Source organism: Ranitomeya variabilis, chromosome 6 (assembly GCF_051348905.1).
Source record: "Ranitomeya variabilis isolate aRanVar5 chromosome 6, aRanVar5.hap1, whole genome shotgun sequence".
Taxonomy (NCBI): Eukaryota; Metazoa; Chordata; class Amphibia; order Anura; family Dendrobatidae; genus Ranitomeya; species Ranitomeya variabilis.
This window is the reverse complement of record NC_135237.1, coordinates 581,602,522-581,616,516: the sequence shown is the minus strand read 5'-3', so window position 1 is coordinate 581,616,516 and position 13,995 is coordinate 581,602,522. Positions and strand designations below refer to the sequence as shown.

At 44.7% G+C, this 13,995-nt stretch overlaps 1 protein-coding gene across 1 annotated transcript in view; it reads left to right on the top strand.

Moving 5' to 3' along the window:
- Positions 1–371: 371 nt before the first annotated feature.
- Positions 372–13,995, top strand: part of LOC143783182 (cytochrome P450 11B, mitochondrial-like) — a 75,279-nt gene continuing 61,655 nt past the window's right edge. Inside the window, exon 1 of the mRNA XM_077271577.1 lies at positions 372–829. Coding sequence (XP_077127692.1) covers positions 546–829 — 284 coding nt within the window. The 5' untranslated portion in view covers positions 372–545. The remainder of the gene's footprint in view (positions 830–13,995) is intronic.

The window sequence follows — 13,995 nt, the reverse complement described above, 5'->3', positions numbered from 1 at the left end:
ATGATAGTAGCCGCTCTTCCCCTCCTTCATATTAGTGAGTTTGGTGTCTTCTCTACAGTTAGGTGACTATTACGCTGACATTGGTGGTCTTTTCTGTCCTCTGGGACTTTGAATCCTGAGTGATTTATGGGGCAGGCAGTGGTAGGGTACCTGGGGGTCACATACTTCATACACGTCCCCCATGCTGCTAGATTTGCTGCCACTTCTGTGATGGACGATGTTGCTAATTAACATGACATCCACTAAATTCAAGCCATCATTTACATGTTCCATGATCAAACATCTAAGCTGAAGAAGGTCAGGGCGGGGAGGCTGGGTGGTCCGAGCCAAGGAGGGGGCATTGTGTGTCATGGAAAGATCTGGTGATAACAGCTGTATATGAGAAAGTCACTGCAGAAACAAGAAGACGAATGAGAGCGAAGCGACACGTAGCAGAAAAGTGACCCTAAGGTCTGTACGACATTGTCTTCTCACTAGGGTAGCTAGAACACGCCATGAAAGACTGAGCCACTTCAGGTGCAAGTTACTACCAAGAGCAGCTCAAGATGAAGAGGAAGGTCCTGAGACAGATTGGCTCGTGTCTGCTAGGACACCATCCATGGGATCCGTGCATCCTCCTCTCAGGGACATCATGCATGTCCACTGCTCAGGTGGTCCATGAAGCCTCCTCAGATGTCTCCTCCAGTAGCTCAGTTCTGCCTTTCCACTCCATCCCCAGCACTGGACGCAATGCCTGGTTTAACCTCTTCCAGTCATGGAGAAGGAATAGCTTCCTGCGCATGCACCAAGTCATGGAGGAGAACTTCAACCACCTAGGACCCATATACAGGTAAGTGGTGGACCTCTGTGCTTACATCTGTGTTATGGTTACCATTGATGTTACTGTTGCTTCATCACTTTGAGCCGAGGAATATGACCTTGTTCTTCCTGTCAAATCTGCCGCAAAGAGCAACTGAGGCTCAGATGTGATGTTAGTATGAAGATGTGAATAAAAAGAGAATTGAGGCGTATCATTCGATTATTCCTCCTTTACCTTTTTATTTTACTTTTCAGCAACTTTGTAATTAAGAAGTTGTGAGATGTGAGATGACTACTTGTGCGGTCAATGTAATCACAGGCTGATTGCTCTTGACGAGTGGTGATCGAGCACTAAAATGCTGTTGTGTTTGGTGATTACATCGAGCAGGTCGACTTCTCCTCCCATAACAGGTGGTACGGACGTTTCACGGACGATCTCCTCCTGATTTGGGTGGGACCCTGGGAACTGGTAGCAGATTGTGAACAATACATCAATCATAATGAGATGAACTTGAGATTTACCCACAATTTACAAATATCAGACATATCACACTTGTTAACGATACTTGTACAAATATCACAATTCCCCCCTTACGGGAAAGATGTGGCTGGAAATTCCACACTGCCAGACAAGTTATTACAAATATTCCAATTGGTGAATTCTTTTGAACTAAGAGGAACACTGCGCTAGAATCAAAACTCCAAAGAAGCCAATTGTATGAAACTTACAGGACCGCCAAGTGGACGAGCAGACGCCGCAGTAATGAGACACCCGAATCGGACATCATACGGGAGAAAAGGAAACATTTTTCCCAAAACTCAAATTACATCAATTTCCATGTACAGCCCACAATCCTCATCAATAAAACATGTCCCCATACTTTATAATCCTGAGATTTTCAGCATAGAAGCCCTCACACTGGCCACACACGTTATCTCCATGTTTATACATCAATCAAAATCTTCTGCCAAAAATTCCTGGTGATTCACTGAAGGTTTTTATCGTTGTGGACACAATATCTGTAATTGTTGGGAACATGGTGAAAATAAGACCAATTTTACATCATCTGCTACGAAAAAGACAAATGGTATCAGGAGCTTTATCAATTGTAATTCGTCTTACATAACTTACTTGTGAAACGTGATTTCTGATATGTGGGCTGAACAATGAAGGTTTTCTAGAATCAGTTCGGTTTCATTCACTGAACGATTAGACGAACATACTCGAACCCCATTAAATTCAATGCGAGGACAAACGAAACGCATAGACGACACCTTAAGGGGTGACAAATAGCTCCTCAAACAGTTAAAATTTGGGGCAGACACCATGAAAAGTGGAATCACTTGACCCACAGTAGAAACCTACAAATGGCGCAGCAGCAGTCAGCCATGGGCCATGCAGGAGGTATCATGGTCAGGCCCAGCATTGACAGCTTGGAACTAAAGTTTCAGTGAGGACCTGGTGGTTGAGGCAGCGGTGTAAGCCTTCTTAGCTGGGAGACCTGATACCTCATGCAACACCTCCAATTTGTTTTCTATTCCAGCCATACTCTGATGGCACAAACATCAGTTTCATACAGTAATATTGATAGAAAAATGTAAGGAAAGTAACACAGGTAGGTGACTGAAAGTGAGTGCAGGCCTGCCTGTCTGTGAGCCCTACTTACACGGGCAGCACGCATGAAGTAGACCCAACTTGGCGTCTTCTCATTTAAAATAATTGTTTGTAACTTCAGTAGCAACAGCAGGCACAGAAGACAAAAAGATGGCGCAGACTGCAATAACTCGAGATCAATGGATGACCCTAAAACGACACCATCGCCTAGTCTGTTGTTGTGAACTCTATTTTTAGGCTCCCTCTAGTGGTCACAAGCGGTACTGTGTAGTGTTGTCTTATGCAGGTTGGCTGCATCAGCTGGTTCGTTATCCTTGGTTCGTTTCCTATTTAACTCACCTGGATACTCAGTTCCTTGCCTGCTATCAATGTATTCAGTGCTCTTCAGATTCCTTGTGACTACCTTGCTCCCAGCCTTTCCAAGACAAGCTAAGTTTTTGTCCGTTCATTTATTGATTATCAGCATTCATCATGTTTCTTGTCCAGCTTGCTAAGATGTGATCTCCTCGCTTGCTGGTTGCTCTAGGGGACTGAGTTTCTCCCCCCACACCGTTAGTTGGTGCGGGGGTTCTTGAAATCTCAGAGTGGATATTTTGTAAGGGTTTTTTACTGACCGCATAGATTCCCTTTTCTATTTTCTGCTATCTAGTATTAGTGGGCCTCATTTGCTGAATCTGTTTTCACCCCTGTGTATGTGCCTTCCTCTTACCTCACCGTTATTATTTGTTGGGGGCTTCTATATCTTTGGGGATTATTTCTCTGGAGGCAAGAGAGGTCTTTCTTTCTCTCTAGGGGTAGTTAGTTCCTCAGGCTGGCTCGAGACGTCTAGGATTTTTAGGCACGTTCACCGGCTACTTCTAGTGTGTTTGGATAGGTTCAGATTTGCGGTCAGTCCAGTTTGCCACCTCCCTAGAGCTTGTCCTATGTTTGTTACTTAGCTGGAGTAATTCGTGATCCTCAACCACTAAGGATCATAACAGTATAGCAGGCCAAAAAAGTGTTTAATGCATCGCAGAAGTGGGATAAAAAGAAGACCGGAGTACATTTTTTTTTTTCCTCCCGCTTTTCCTTTGCTGCAGTCTGTTTAGCTTCTTTCATCCCCTTGAACTCTGGGTGGTTTTGAGCTCAGCTGCAGACATGAATGTTCAGACTCTGGCTTCTAGTGTGGATCATCTTACTGCACGGGTGCAAAGTATTCAGGATTTTGTTATTCATAGCCCTATGTCAGAACCAAAGATACCCATTCCTGAGTTGTTTTCTGGAGATAGATCTAGGTTTTCAGAATTTTAAGAATAATTGTAAGTTATTTCTGTCTCTGAGACCTCGTTCCTCTGGTGATTCCGCTCAGCAAGTTAAAATTGTTATCTCCTTGTTGCGAGGCGACCCTCAAGATTGGGCTTTCTCTCTGGCGCCAGGAGATCCTGCATTGGTTAATGTAGATGCATTTTTTCTGGCTCTTGGACTGCTTTATGAGGAGCCTAATCTTGAGAATCAGGCAGAAAAAGCGTTGCTGGCTATCTCTCAAGGTCTGGATGAAGCAGAGGTGTATTGTCAAAAATTTCGGAAATGGTCGGTGCTTACTCAATGAAATGAGTGTGCCCTGGCTGCAAATTTCAGAGAAGGTCTTTCTGAGGCCGTTAAGAATGTTTTGGTGGGGTTTCCCACCCCTACAAGTGTGAGTGATTCTATGGCTTTAGCCATTCAAGTTGATCGGCGTTTGCGGGAGCGCAAATCTGTTCATCCTTTGGCGGTATTTTCTGAACAGAGACCTGAGTCTATGCAATGTGACCGAACTCTGACCAGAATTGAGCGACAAAGTCATAGACGTCAAAATGGGTTGTGCTTTTACTGTGGTGATTCTACTCATGTTATCTCAGCATGCTCTAAACGTTTAAAAAAAATCGCTAAACCTGTCACCATTGGTACGATACAGCCTAAATTTATTTTGTCTGTTACTTTGATTTGTTCTTTGTCGTCCTACTCGGTTATGGCTTTTGTGGATTCAGGTGCTGCCCTGAACCTGATGGATTTGTCGTTTGCCAGGCGCTGTGGTTTTGTCCTGGAGCCTTTGGAATTTCCTATTCCTCTGAGGGGAATTGATGCTACGCCATTGGCTGAGAATGAGCCTCAGTATTGGACGCAAATGACCATGTGCATGACTCCCGTACATCAGGAGGTGATTCGCTTTCTTGTTCTGCATAATTTGCACGATGTTGTCGTTTTGGGTCTGCCATGGCTGCAGGCTCATAATCCAGTTTTAGATTGGAAAGCAATGTCTGTGTCAAGTTGGGGTTGTCAGGGAATTCATGGCGATACTCCGTTGGTGTCTATTGCTTCTTCCACTCCTTCTGAGGTCCCTGAGTTTTTGTCTGACTACCAGGATGTATTTAATGAGCCCAGGTCCAGTGCCCTGCCCCCTCATAGGGATTGTGACTGTGCTATAAATTTAATTCCTGGTAGTAAATTCCCTAAGGGACGACTTTTTAATTTGTCTATACCAGAGCATGCCGCGATGCGGAGTTATATAAAGGAGTCTTTGGAAAAGGGACATATTCGCCCATCCTCTTCCCCTCTTGGTGCAGGATTTTTTTTTGTGGGCAAGAAAGACGGGTCTTTGAGACCTTGTATAGATTATCGTCTTCTGAATAAAATTACAGTCAAATTTCAGTATCCTTTGCCACTATTGTCTGATTTGTTTGCTCGGATTAAGGGGTCCAGTTGGTTCACCAAGATAGATCTCCGTGGTGCGTATAACCTTGTGCACATTAAGCAGGGAGATGAATGGAAAACAGCATTTAATACGCCCGAAGGCCATTTTGAGTACTTAGTGATGCCTTTTGGACTCTCTAATTCTCCTTCTGTGTTTCAGTCCTTCATGCATGACATCTTCCGAGAATATCTGGATAAATTTATGATTGTTTATCTGGATGACATTTTGGTCTTTTGTGATGATTGGGAGTCCCATGTGAAGCAGGTCAGGATGGTGTTTCAGGTCCTGCGTGCTAATGCTTTATTTGTGAAGGGCTCAAAATGCCTCTTCGGAGTACAGAAGGTCTCCTTTTTGGGTTTTATTTTTTCTCCTTCTACTGTGGAGATGGACCCAGTCAAGGTCCAGGCTATTCATGACTGGACTCAGCCTACGTCTGTTAAGAGTCTTCAGAAGTTCTTGGGTTTTGCTAATTTTTACCGTCGTTTCATCGCTAATTTTTCTAGCGTGGTTAAACCTTTGACGGATTTGACCAGGAAGGGTTCTGATGTTACTAATTGGTCTCCTGCGGCCGTTGAGGCCTTTCGGGAACTGAAGCACCGGTTTTCTTCAGCTCCAGTCTTATGTCAACCAGATGTCTCTCTCCCCTTCCAGGTCGAGGTTGATGCTTCTGAGATTGGAGCAGGGGCTGTTTTGTCGCAGAGAAGCTCTGATGGCACTGTGATGAAGCCATGTGCTTTCTTTTCTAGAAAGTTTTCGCCTGCCGAGCGGAATTATGATGTTGGTAATCGGGAGTTGTTGGCTATGAAGTGGGCATTTGAGGAGTGGCGATATTGGCTCGAAGGAGCTAAACATCGTGTGGTGGTCTTGACTGATCACAAAAACCTGATTTACCTCGAATCTGCCAAGCGCCTGAATCCTAGACAGGCTCGTTGGTCGCTGTTTTTCTCCCGTTTCAACTTTGTGGTCTCATACCTGCCTGGTTCGAAGAACGTGAAGGCTGATGCACTTTCTAGGAGTTTTGTGCCTGACTCTCCGGGAGTTTCTGAGCCGGCTGGTATTCTCAGAGAGGGAGTGATTTTGTCTGCCGTTTCCCCAGATTTGCGACGAGTGCTGCAGAAATTTCAGGCGGATAGACCTGACCGTTGTCCACCAGAGAGACTGTTTGTCCCGGATAGATGGACCAGCAGAGTTATTTCCGAGGTTCATTCTTCGGTGTTGGCGGGTCATCCTGGGATTTTTGGAACCAGAGATTTGGTGGCTAGGTCCTTCTGGTGGCCTTCCTTGTTGCGGGATGTGCGTTCCTTTGTGCAGTCTTGTGGGATTTGTGCTCGGGCTAAGCCTTGCTGTTCTCGTGCCAGCGGTTTACTTTTGCCTTTGCCTGTCCCGAAAAGGCCTTGGACGCACATTTCCATGGATTTTATTTCGGATCTTCCAGTATCTCAGAAAATGTCTGTCATCTGGGTGGTGTGTGATCGTTTTTCCAAGATGGTCCATTTGGTGCCCTTGCCTAAGTTGCCTTCCTCCTCCGATTTGGTTCCTCTATTTTTTCAGAATGTGGTTCGCTTGCACGGCATTCCTGAAAATATTGTGTCTGATAGAGGATCCCAGTTTGTGTCCAGGTTTTGGCGGACTTTTTGTGCTAAGATGGGCATTGATTTATCTTTTTCGTCGGCCTTCCATCCTCAGACTAATGGCCAAACCGAGCGAACTAATCAGACGTTGGAAACTTATTTGAGATGTTTTGTTTCTGCTGATCAGGATGATTGGGTGACTTTTTTGCCATTGGCCGAGTTTGCCCTTAATAATCGGGCTAGTTCTGCTACTTTGGTTTCGCCTTTTTTCTGCAATTCTGGTTTCCATCCTCGTTTTTCCTCGGGTCAGGTTGAGTCTTCTGACTGTCCTGGGGTGGATTCTGTGGTGGATAGGTTGCAGCAGATTTGGAACCATGTGGTGGACAATTTGAGGTTGTCACAGGAGAAGGCTCAGCGCTTTGCCAACCGCCGCCGCGGTGTGGGTCCCCGACTTCGTGTAGGGGATTTGGTGTGGCTGTCTTCTCGGTATGTTCCTATGAAGGTCTCCTCTCCTAAATTCAAGCCTCGCTTCATCGGTCCTTATAAGATCTTGGAAATCCTTAACCCGGTGTCTTTTCGTTTGGATCTCCCAGCATCGTTTGCCATTCATAATGTGTTCCATAGGTCTTTGTTGCGGAGGTATGTGGTACCTGTGGTTCCTTCTGTTGAGCCTCCTGCTCCGGTGCTGGTCGAGGGTGAATTGGAGTACGTGGTGGAGAAGATTTTGGATTCTCGTATCTCTAGACGGAGGCTTCAGTATTTGGTGAAGTGGAAGGGCTATGGTCAGGAGGATAATTCCTGGGTTGTCGCCTCTGATGTTCATGCGGCCGATTTGGTTCGTGCCTTCCACGCGGCTCGTCCTGATCGCCCTGGGGGTCTTGGTGAGGGTTCGGTGACCCCTCCTCAAGGGGGGGGGTACTGTTGTGAACTCTATTTTTAGGCTCCCTCTAGTGGTCACAAGCGGTACTGTGTAGTGTTGTCTTCTGCAGGTTGGCTGCATCAGCTGGTTCGTTATCCTTGGTTCGTTTCCTATTTAACTCACCTGGATACTCAGTTCCTTGCCTGCTATCAATGTATTCAGTGCTCTTCAGATTCCTTGTGATTACCTTGCTCCCAGCCTCTCCAAGACAAGCTAAGTTTTTGTCCGTTCATTTTTTGATTATCAGCATTCATCATGTTACTTGTCCAGCTTGCTAAGATGTGATCTCCTCGCTTGCTGGTTGCTCTAGGGGACTGAGTTTCTCCCCCCACACCGTTAGTTGGTGTGGGGGTTCTTGAAATCTCAGTGTGGATATTTTGTTAGGGTTTTTTACTGACCGCACAGACCCCTTACTATTTTCTGCTATCTAGTATTAGTGGGCCTCATTTGCTGAATCTGTTTTCACCCCTGTGTATGTGCCTTCCTCTTACCTCACCGTTATTATTTGTTGGGGGCTTCTATATCTTTGGGGATTATTTCTCTGGAGGCAAGAGAGGTCTTTCTTTCTCTCTAGGGGTAGTTAGTTCCTCAGGCTGGCTCGAGACGTCTAGGATTTTTTAGGCACGTTCACCGGCTACTTCTAGTGTGTTTGGATAGGTTCAGATTTGCGGTCAGTCCAGTTTGCCACCTCCCTAGAGCTTGTCCTATGTTTGTTACTTAGCTGGAGTAATTTGTGATCCTCAACCACTAAGGATCATAACAGTCTGTACAGTCTGCGATTGGGGTGCAAAAGTCCTTTGAGGTCCATAACTTGTTCATCTTGATGAAAGTTAGGTGGTCTTACTACTTACTTTTGAAAAGCTTCTGCTCTCATTCATTTCGCCTATTTATGATATAATAATCCCAGATATTTGGCTCAAATCTAAGGTTCGAATAGTAGGCGATTTATACTCAGGTGACACTCATGTATCCTTTAGTGAAATTAAATACAAATACAATATTCCGGCTTCGGAGTTCTGGCTTTTTATCATATTGAAGGATAAAATGGGGGAACTCTTATGTTCAAGAGCACTTAACATGAATACTATCTCTTGGTTTATTGATAATTCAGGGAATAAAAATTTATGGAGTTTAACAAATATTTACAAGATTTTTAATAAGAATGCGCTCTTTATAAAAAACGCTTAGATAAAACGTTGGGAATCTGAGCTTAATGTTACTCCTCAACTAAACCACTGGGAAAAAGCTATAAAACTTTCTTATACCTCAAACGTTTCAATGGTTCTTCAAGAATCATTCTATAAAATGATGGTGAGGTGGTATTTTCCACCATCCAGGTTGCATCATATGAACCAAGAGAACTCTGTTCTGTGCTGGAGAGAATGTGGCCAACCTGGGAACCTCTGCCGTTTGTTCTGGAGCTGTCCTAAGTAAAACACGTGAATGATCACATCAGTTTCTTGTTGGATAGAAATATTAGTATTTCTCCACAGATGGCGCTTTTGTCCTTAGAAGTGGATGAAATTGATCCTGCTGCCAGGAAGATGGTTATACATATCCTGTTGTTGGTAAAGAACACCCTGGCCGCACGGTGGAAAAAAAAGGACCCTCCAAAATTTTCAGAGATTCTTGACTCCCTTCTGATTCACAGCGCTTTGGAATGGAGATTTGTGATAAGTAATAATTTCCTTCCAAAATATACGAATAAATGGGATTCCTGGAATTTGAAATTGAAGTCAAAGCATTCTCACCCTGTACACTCCAGCAATTAATTACTTTGGGTGTCCGGTTGAGATTTGGACACCACCAGCAGCACTGAAGACACGTTCTGAGAGAACACAGGCTGCCGGCACGATAAAACCTCCAAGGTGTGAGAAGCGAGCTCAGACCACTCTTCCATTTTTGAAGACCAAAGTGTAAAAGGGTCCAAACCCCCCTGATGGTATTGATAGTGAACTCCAGACACCATCCTCTCCAGTTGTTCACAACGTGTCAGATTTGTATTCTGTTCTGCTGGTGTACAGGCCGGTGTAAGAAATTTGTGAAATGACTCACAGACATTGCGTCTGCCCATTACACTGCTGCCAATGTTATAACATTGACGACTCGACGTCCCGGGGTTGGAAGTCTAGAACTGGGATGCACACCGTGCGCCTCACTGCTGTCTTGGGGAAAACCACTATAAAGATTATCTACAAGCGCGTTTCTATACTCCAGCATTTGCGCGTCCCTCTCCGGGGGGGAAGCATCTGGCTAAATTTACTCTTGTACAGAGGATCTAACAGAGTGGCAACCCAGTAGTCAGCACTGATTCTAACCCTAAGAACACGGGCGTTGTGTTGGAGATACTGTAGTTCAGCAAGAAGGCGCTCATGTGTCGAGCCCTTCCATGAGGTCCAAATCCATGGTGTGTTGGTGGTGGGGTAACACTCAAGGTTGCTTCCTCCGTCTCAGCCAACCACGGACAACAGAGAGGGGATCATTATCCTCTTCATCTCCTGACTGTTGCGCGTCCTTCACGTCTTCCTCCTCATCCTCCTCAATCTGTTCCTCAGCTCCTGCACCCTCACTAACAATTTGTCTTGTACCATGAGCCCCCTTGATCGCTACATGACGCGCACAAACAAGCGCACCAGTATTCTTCTGTACGCCGGTGTTCGGTGCTATATACAAATATACATGCTTACTATAATGGGTGCAGAGAGTCAGTGTTAATGTCTCCCACTTACTGCCCCACACTCTGTCACTGTACACACTAGCACCACTCCGCATGGCTTTCAGGCTTTCTCACTTATCATATATCATGCATTCTGTTATCACTGCTGTCACTGGAATTCTCACTGACCACCTCATAATGGAATCTTATGTATCGCTGCAGTATAAACCCCTCACTGCAACAGGAAGGCTCAGAAACCTGGCCGCCCCACGCGGGGATACACCGCACTGCTGTCATCACAACATTACTGGACACCGGCCTGCTTCCCTCAGACGACAACGGGATGGTTGTGTGGAGCCGGGCAGCCATTATTGCTGACCAGTGCTGCTCCTGGTCTTTGTTACTATCTATTATCTATCTGTTATATATCTATTATCTATCATCTATCTATCTATTGTCTATCTATTAACTATCATCTATCTATTATCTATCTGTTACATATCTATTATCCATCTATTGTCCATCTATTATCTAGCACCTATCTATTATCTATATATCTATTTATCTATCTATTGTCTATCTATTATCTATCATCTATCTATCTTCTATCTATTATTTATCTATCTATTATCTATACAGTGCCTTGCAAAAGTATTCGGCTCCCTGGAACTTTTCAACCTTTTCCCACATATCATGCTTCAACCAAACAACAAGTGGAACACAAATGTGAAGTTGATGAAATTTATTGGTTATTTTACATTTTTGTGGAAATTCAAAAACTGAAAAGTGGGGCGTGCAATATTATTCTGCCCCTTTACTTTCAGTGCAGCAAACTGACTCCAGAAGTTCATTGTGGATCTCTGAATGATCCAATGTTGTCCTAAATGCCTAATGATGATAAATATAATCCACCTGTGTGTAACCAAGTCTCCGTATAAATGCACCTGCTCTGTGATAGTCTCAGGGTTCTGTGTGAAGCACAGAGAGCATCATGAAGACCAAGGAACACAACAGGCAGGTCCGTGATACTGTTGTGGAGAAGTTTAAAGCCGGATTTGGATACAAAATGATTTCCAAAACTTTAAACATCCCAAGGAGCACTGTGCAAGCGATCATATTGAAATGGAAGGAGTATCATACCACTGCGAATCTACCAAGACCCGGCCGTCCCTCTAAACTTTCATCTCAAACAAGGAGAAGACTGATCAGAGATGCAGCCAAGAGGCCCATGATCACTCTGGATGAACTGCAGAGATCCACAGCTGAGGTGGGACAGTCTGTCCGTAGGACAACAATCAGTCGTACACTGCACAAATCTGGCCTTTATGGAAGAGTGGCAAGAAGAAAGCCATTTCTCAAAGATATCCATAAACAACAAGCCACCTGGGAGACACCAAACATGTGGAAGAAGGTGCTCTGGTCAGATGAAACCAAAATCGAACTTTTTGGCAACAATGCCAAACGATATGTTTGGCGAAAAGGCAACACAGCTCATCAGCCTGAACACACCATCCCCACTGTCAAATATGGTGGTGGCAGCATCATGGTTTGGGTCTGCTTTTCTTCAGCAGGGACAGGGAAGATGGTGAAAATTGATGGGAAGATGGATGGAGCCAAGTACAGGACCATTCTTGAAGAAAACCTGTTGGAGTCTGCAAAAGACCTGAGACTGGGACAGAGATTTGTCTTCCAACAAGACAATGATCCCAAACATAAAGCAAAATCTACAATGTAATGGTTCACAAATAAACGTATCCAGGTGTTAGAATGGCCAAGTCAGAGTCCAGACCTCAATCCAATGGAGAATCTGTGGAAAGAGCTGAAAACTGCTGTTCCCAAACGATCTCCATCAAACCTCACTGAGCTCGAGCTGTTTGCCAAGGAAGAATGGGCAAGAATTTCAGTCTCTCAATGTACAAAACTGATAGAGACAAACCCCAAGAGACTTGTAATCACAGCAAAAGGCGGCGCAACAAAGTATTAAGTTACAGGGGCCGAATAATATTGCACGGCCCACTTTTCAGTTTTTGAATTTCCACAAAAATGTAAAAAAAACCCAATAAATTTCATTCAACTTCACAATTGTGTTCCACTTGTTGTTGATTCTTCACCAAAAATTTACATTTGGTATCTTTCTGTTTGAAGCATGATATGTGGGGAAAGGTTGAAAAGTTCCAGGGGGCCGAATACTTTCGCAAGGCACTGTATATTACAGTGGGGAAAAAAGTATTTAGTCAGCCGCCCATTATAAGTGGGAGAACTTGCACAAAGATGAGAGAGGCCTGTAATTGACATCATAGGTAGACCACAACTATGAGAGTCAAAATGAGAAAACAAATCCAGAAAATCATCTTGTCTGATTTGGCAAGATTTATTTAGCAAATTATGGTGAAAAATAAGTATTTGGTCATTAACAAAAGTTCATCTCAATATTTTGTTATATATCCTTTTTTGGTGATGACAGAGGTCAAACGTTTTCTGTATCTCTTCTTCTCCAAAGGTTTTCTATAGGGTTGAGATCTGGAGACCGGCTAGGCCACTCCAGGACCTTCATATGTTTCTTACGAAGCCACTCCTTCATTGCCCTGGCGGTGTGCTTTGGATCATTATCATGCTGAAAGACCCATCCACGTTTCATCTTCAATGCCCTTGCTGATGGAAGGAGGTTTGCACTTAAAATCCCACGATACATGGCCCCATTCATTCTTTCATGTACACGGAGCAGTCGTCCTGGTCCCTTTGCAGAGAAACAGCCTCAAAGCATATTGATGCCACCCCCATGCTTCACAGTAGGTATGGTGTTCTTTGGATGCAACTCACCATTCTGTCTCCTCCAAACACGACGAGTTTTGTTTCAACCAAACAGTTCTACTTTGGTTTCATCAGACCATATGAAATTCTCCCAATACTCTTCTGAATGGTTACAGGATGCTTCGCCCCCAGCAGTTCGCCCCCAGCAGTTTGCCCCAAGTACATTTCGCCCCCAGCAGTTTGCCCCCGTTTGTTCTAGTGGTTCATGAATTCCCATCCGTCATCAATCCAAATGTCACAAAAGTACTGTATAGAGTGCTGCACTTTTGTGACATGTTAAATCAACTGTTTCCATCTGATGTCACGGGGTACTGGTACAGATGATTGGCCTCGGGGAGACCAAAACATCCAACACCGCGGAGACACCATCACGTGTTTCTCAACGCAGTGAGCCAGATTCCTACTCCACACTGATGAGGGGCAAACACCCCGAAACAGCTGTCTGTGGATGGATACCATGCTTGGCATAGGTGGTTTTCCTGTATTGGATGTTTCCTTTATTGGATGCTGCCCTTCCCGTGGTTGTTCCTTCCCGGGGAAAGGTCTGGCTATTCACTGCTTGCGTTGAGAAACACGTGATGGTGTCTCCGCAGCTATCCTACATGCGTTTGCATATTTCCCATAAGGGATGGGGGCAGTGTTCTGGATCACTGCGTTGAGAAACACGTGATGGTGTCTCCGCGGTGTTGGATGTTTTGGTCTCCCCGAGGCCAATCATCTGTGCCTTTACAGCCTTTTACTAGGCACTGCTCCTAATAGCCAGATTCCTACTCCACACTGATGAGGGGCAAACACCCCGAAACAGATGTCTGTGGATGGATACCATGCTTGGCATAGGTGGTTTTCCTGTATTGGATGTTTCCTTTATTGGATGCTGCCCTTCCCGTGGTTGTTCCTTCCCGGGGAAAGGTCTGG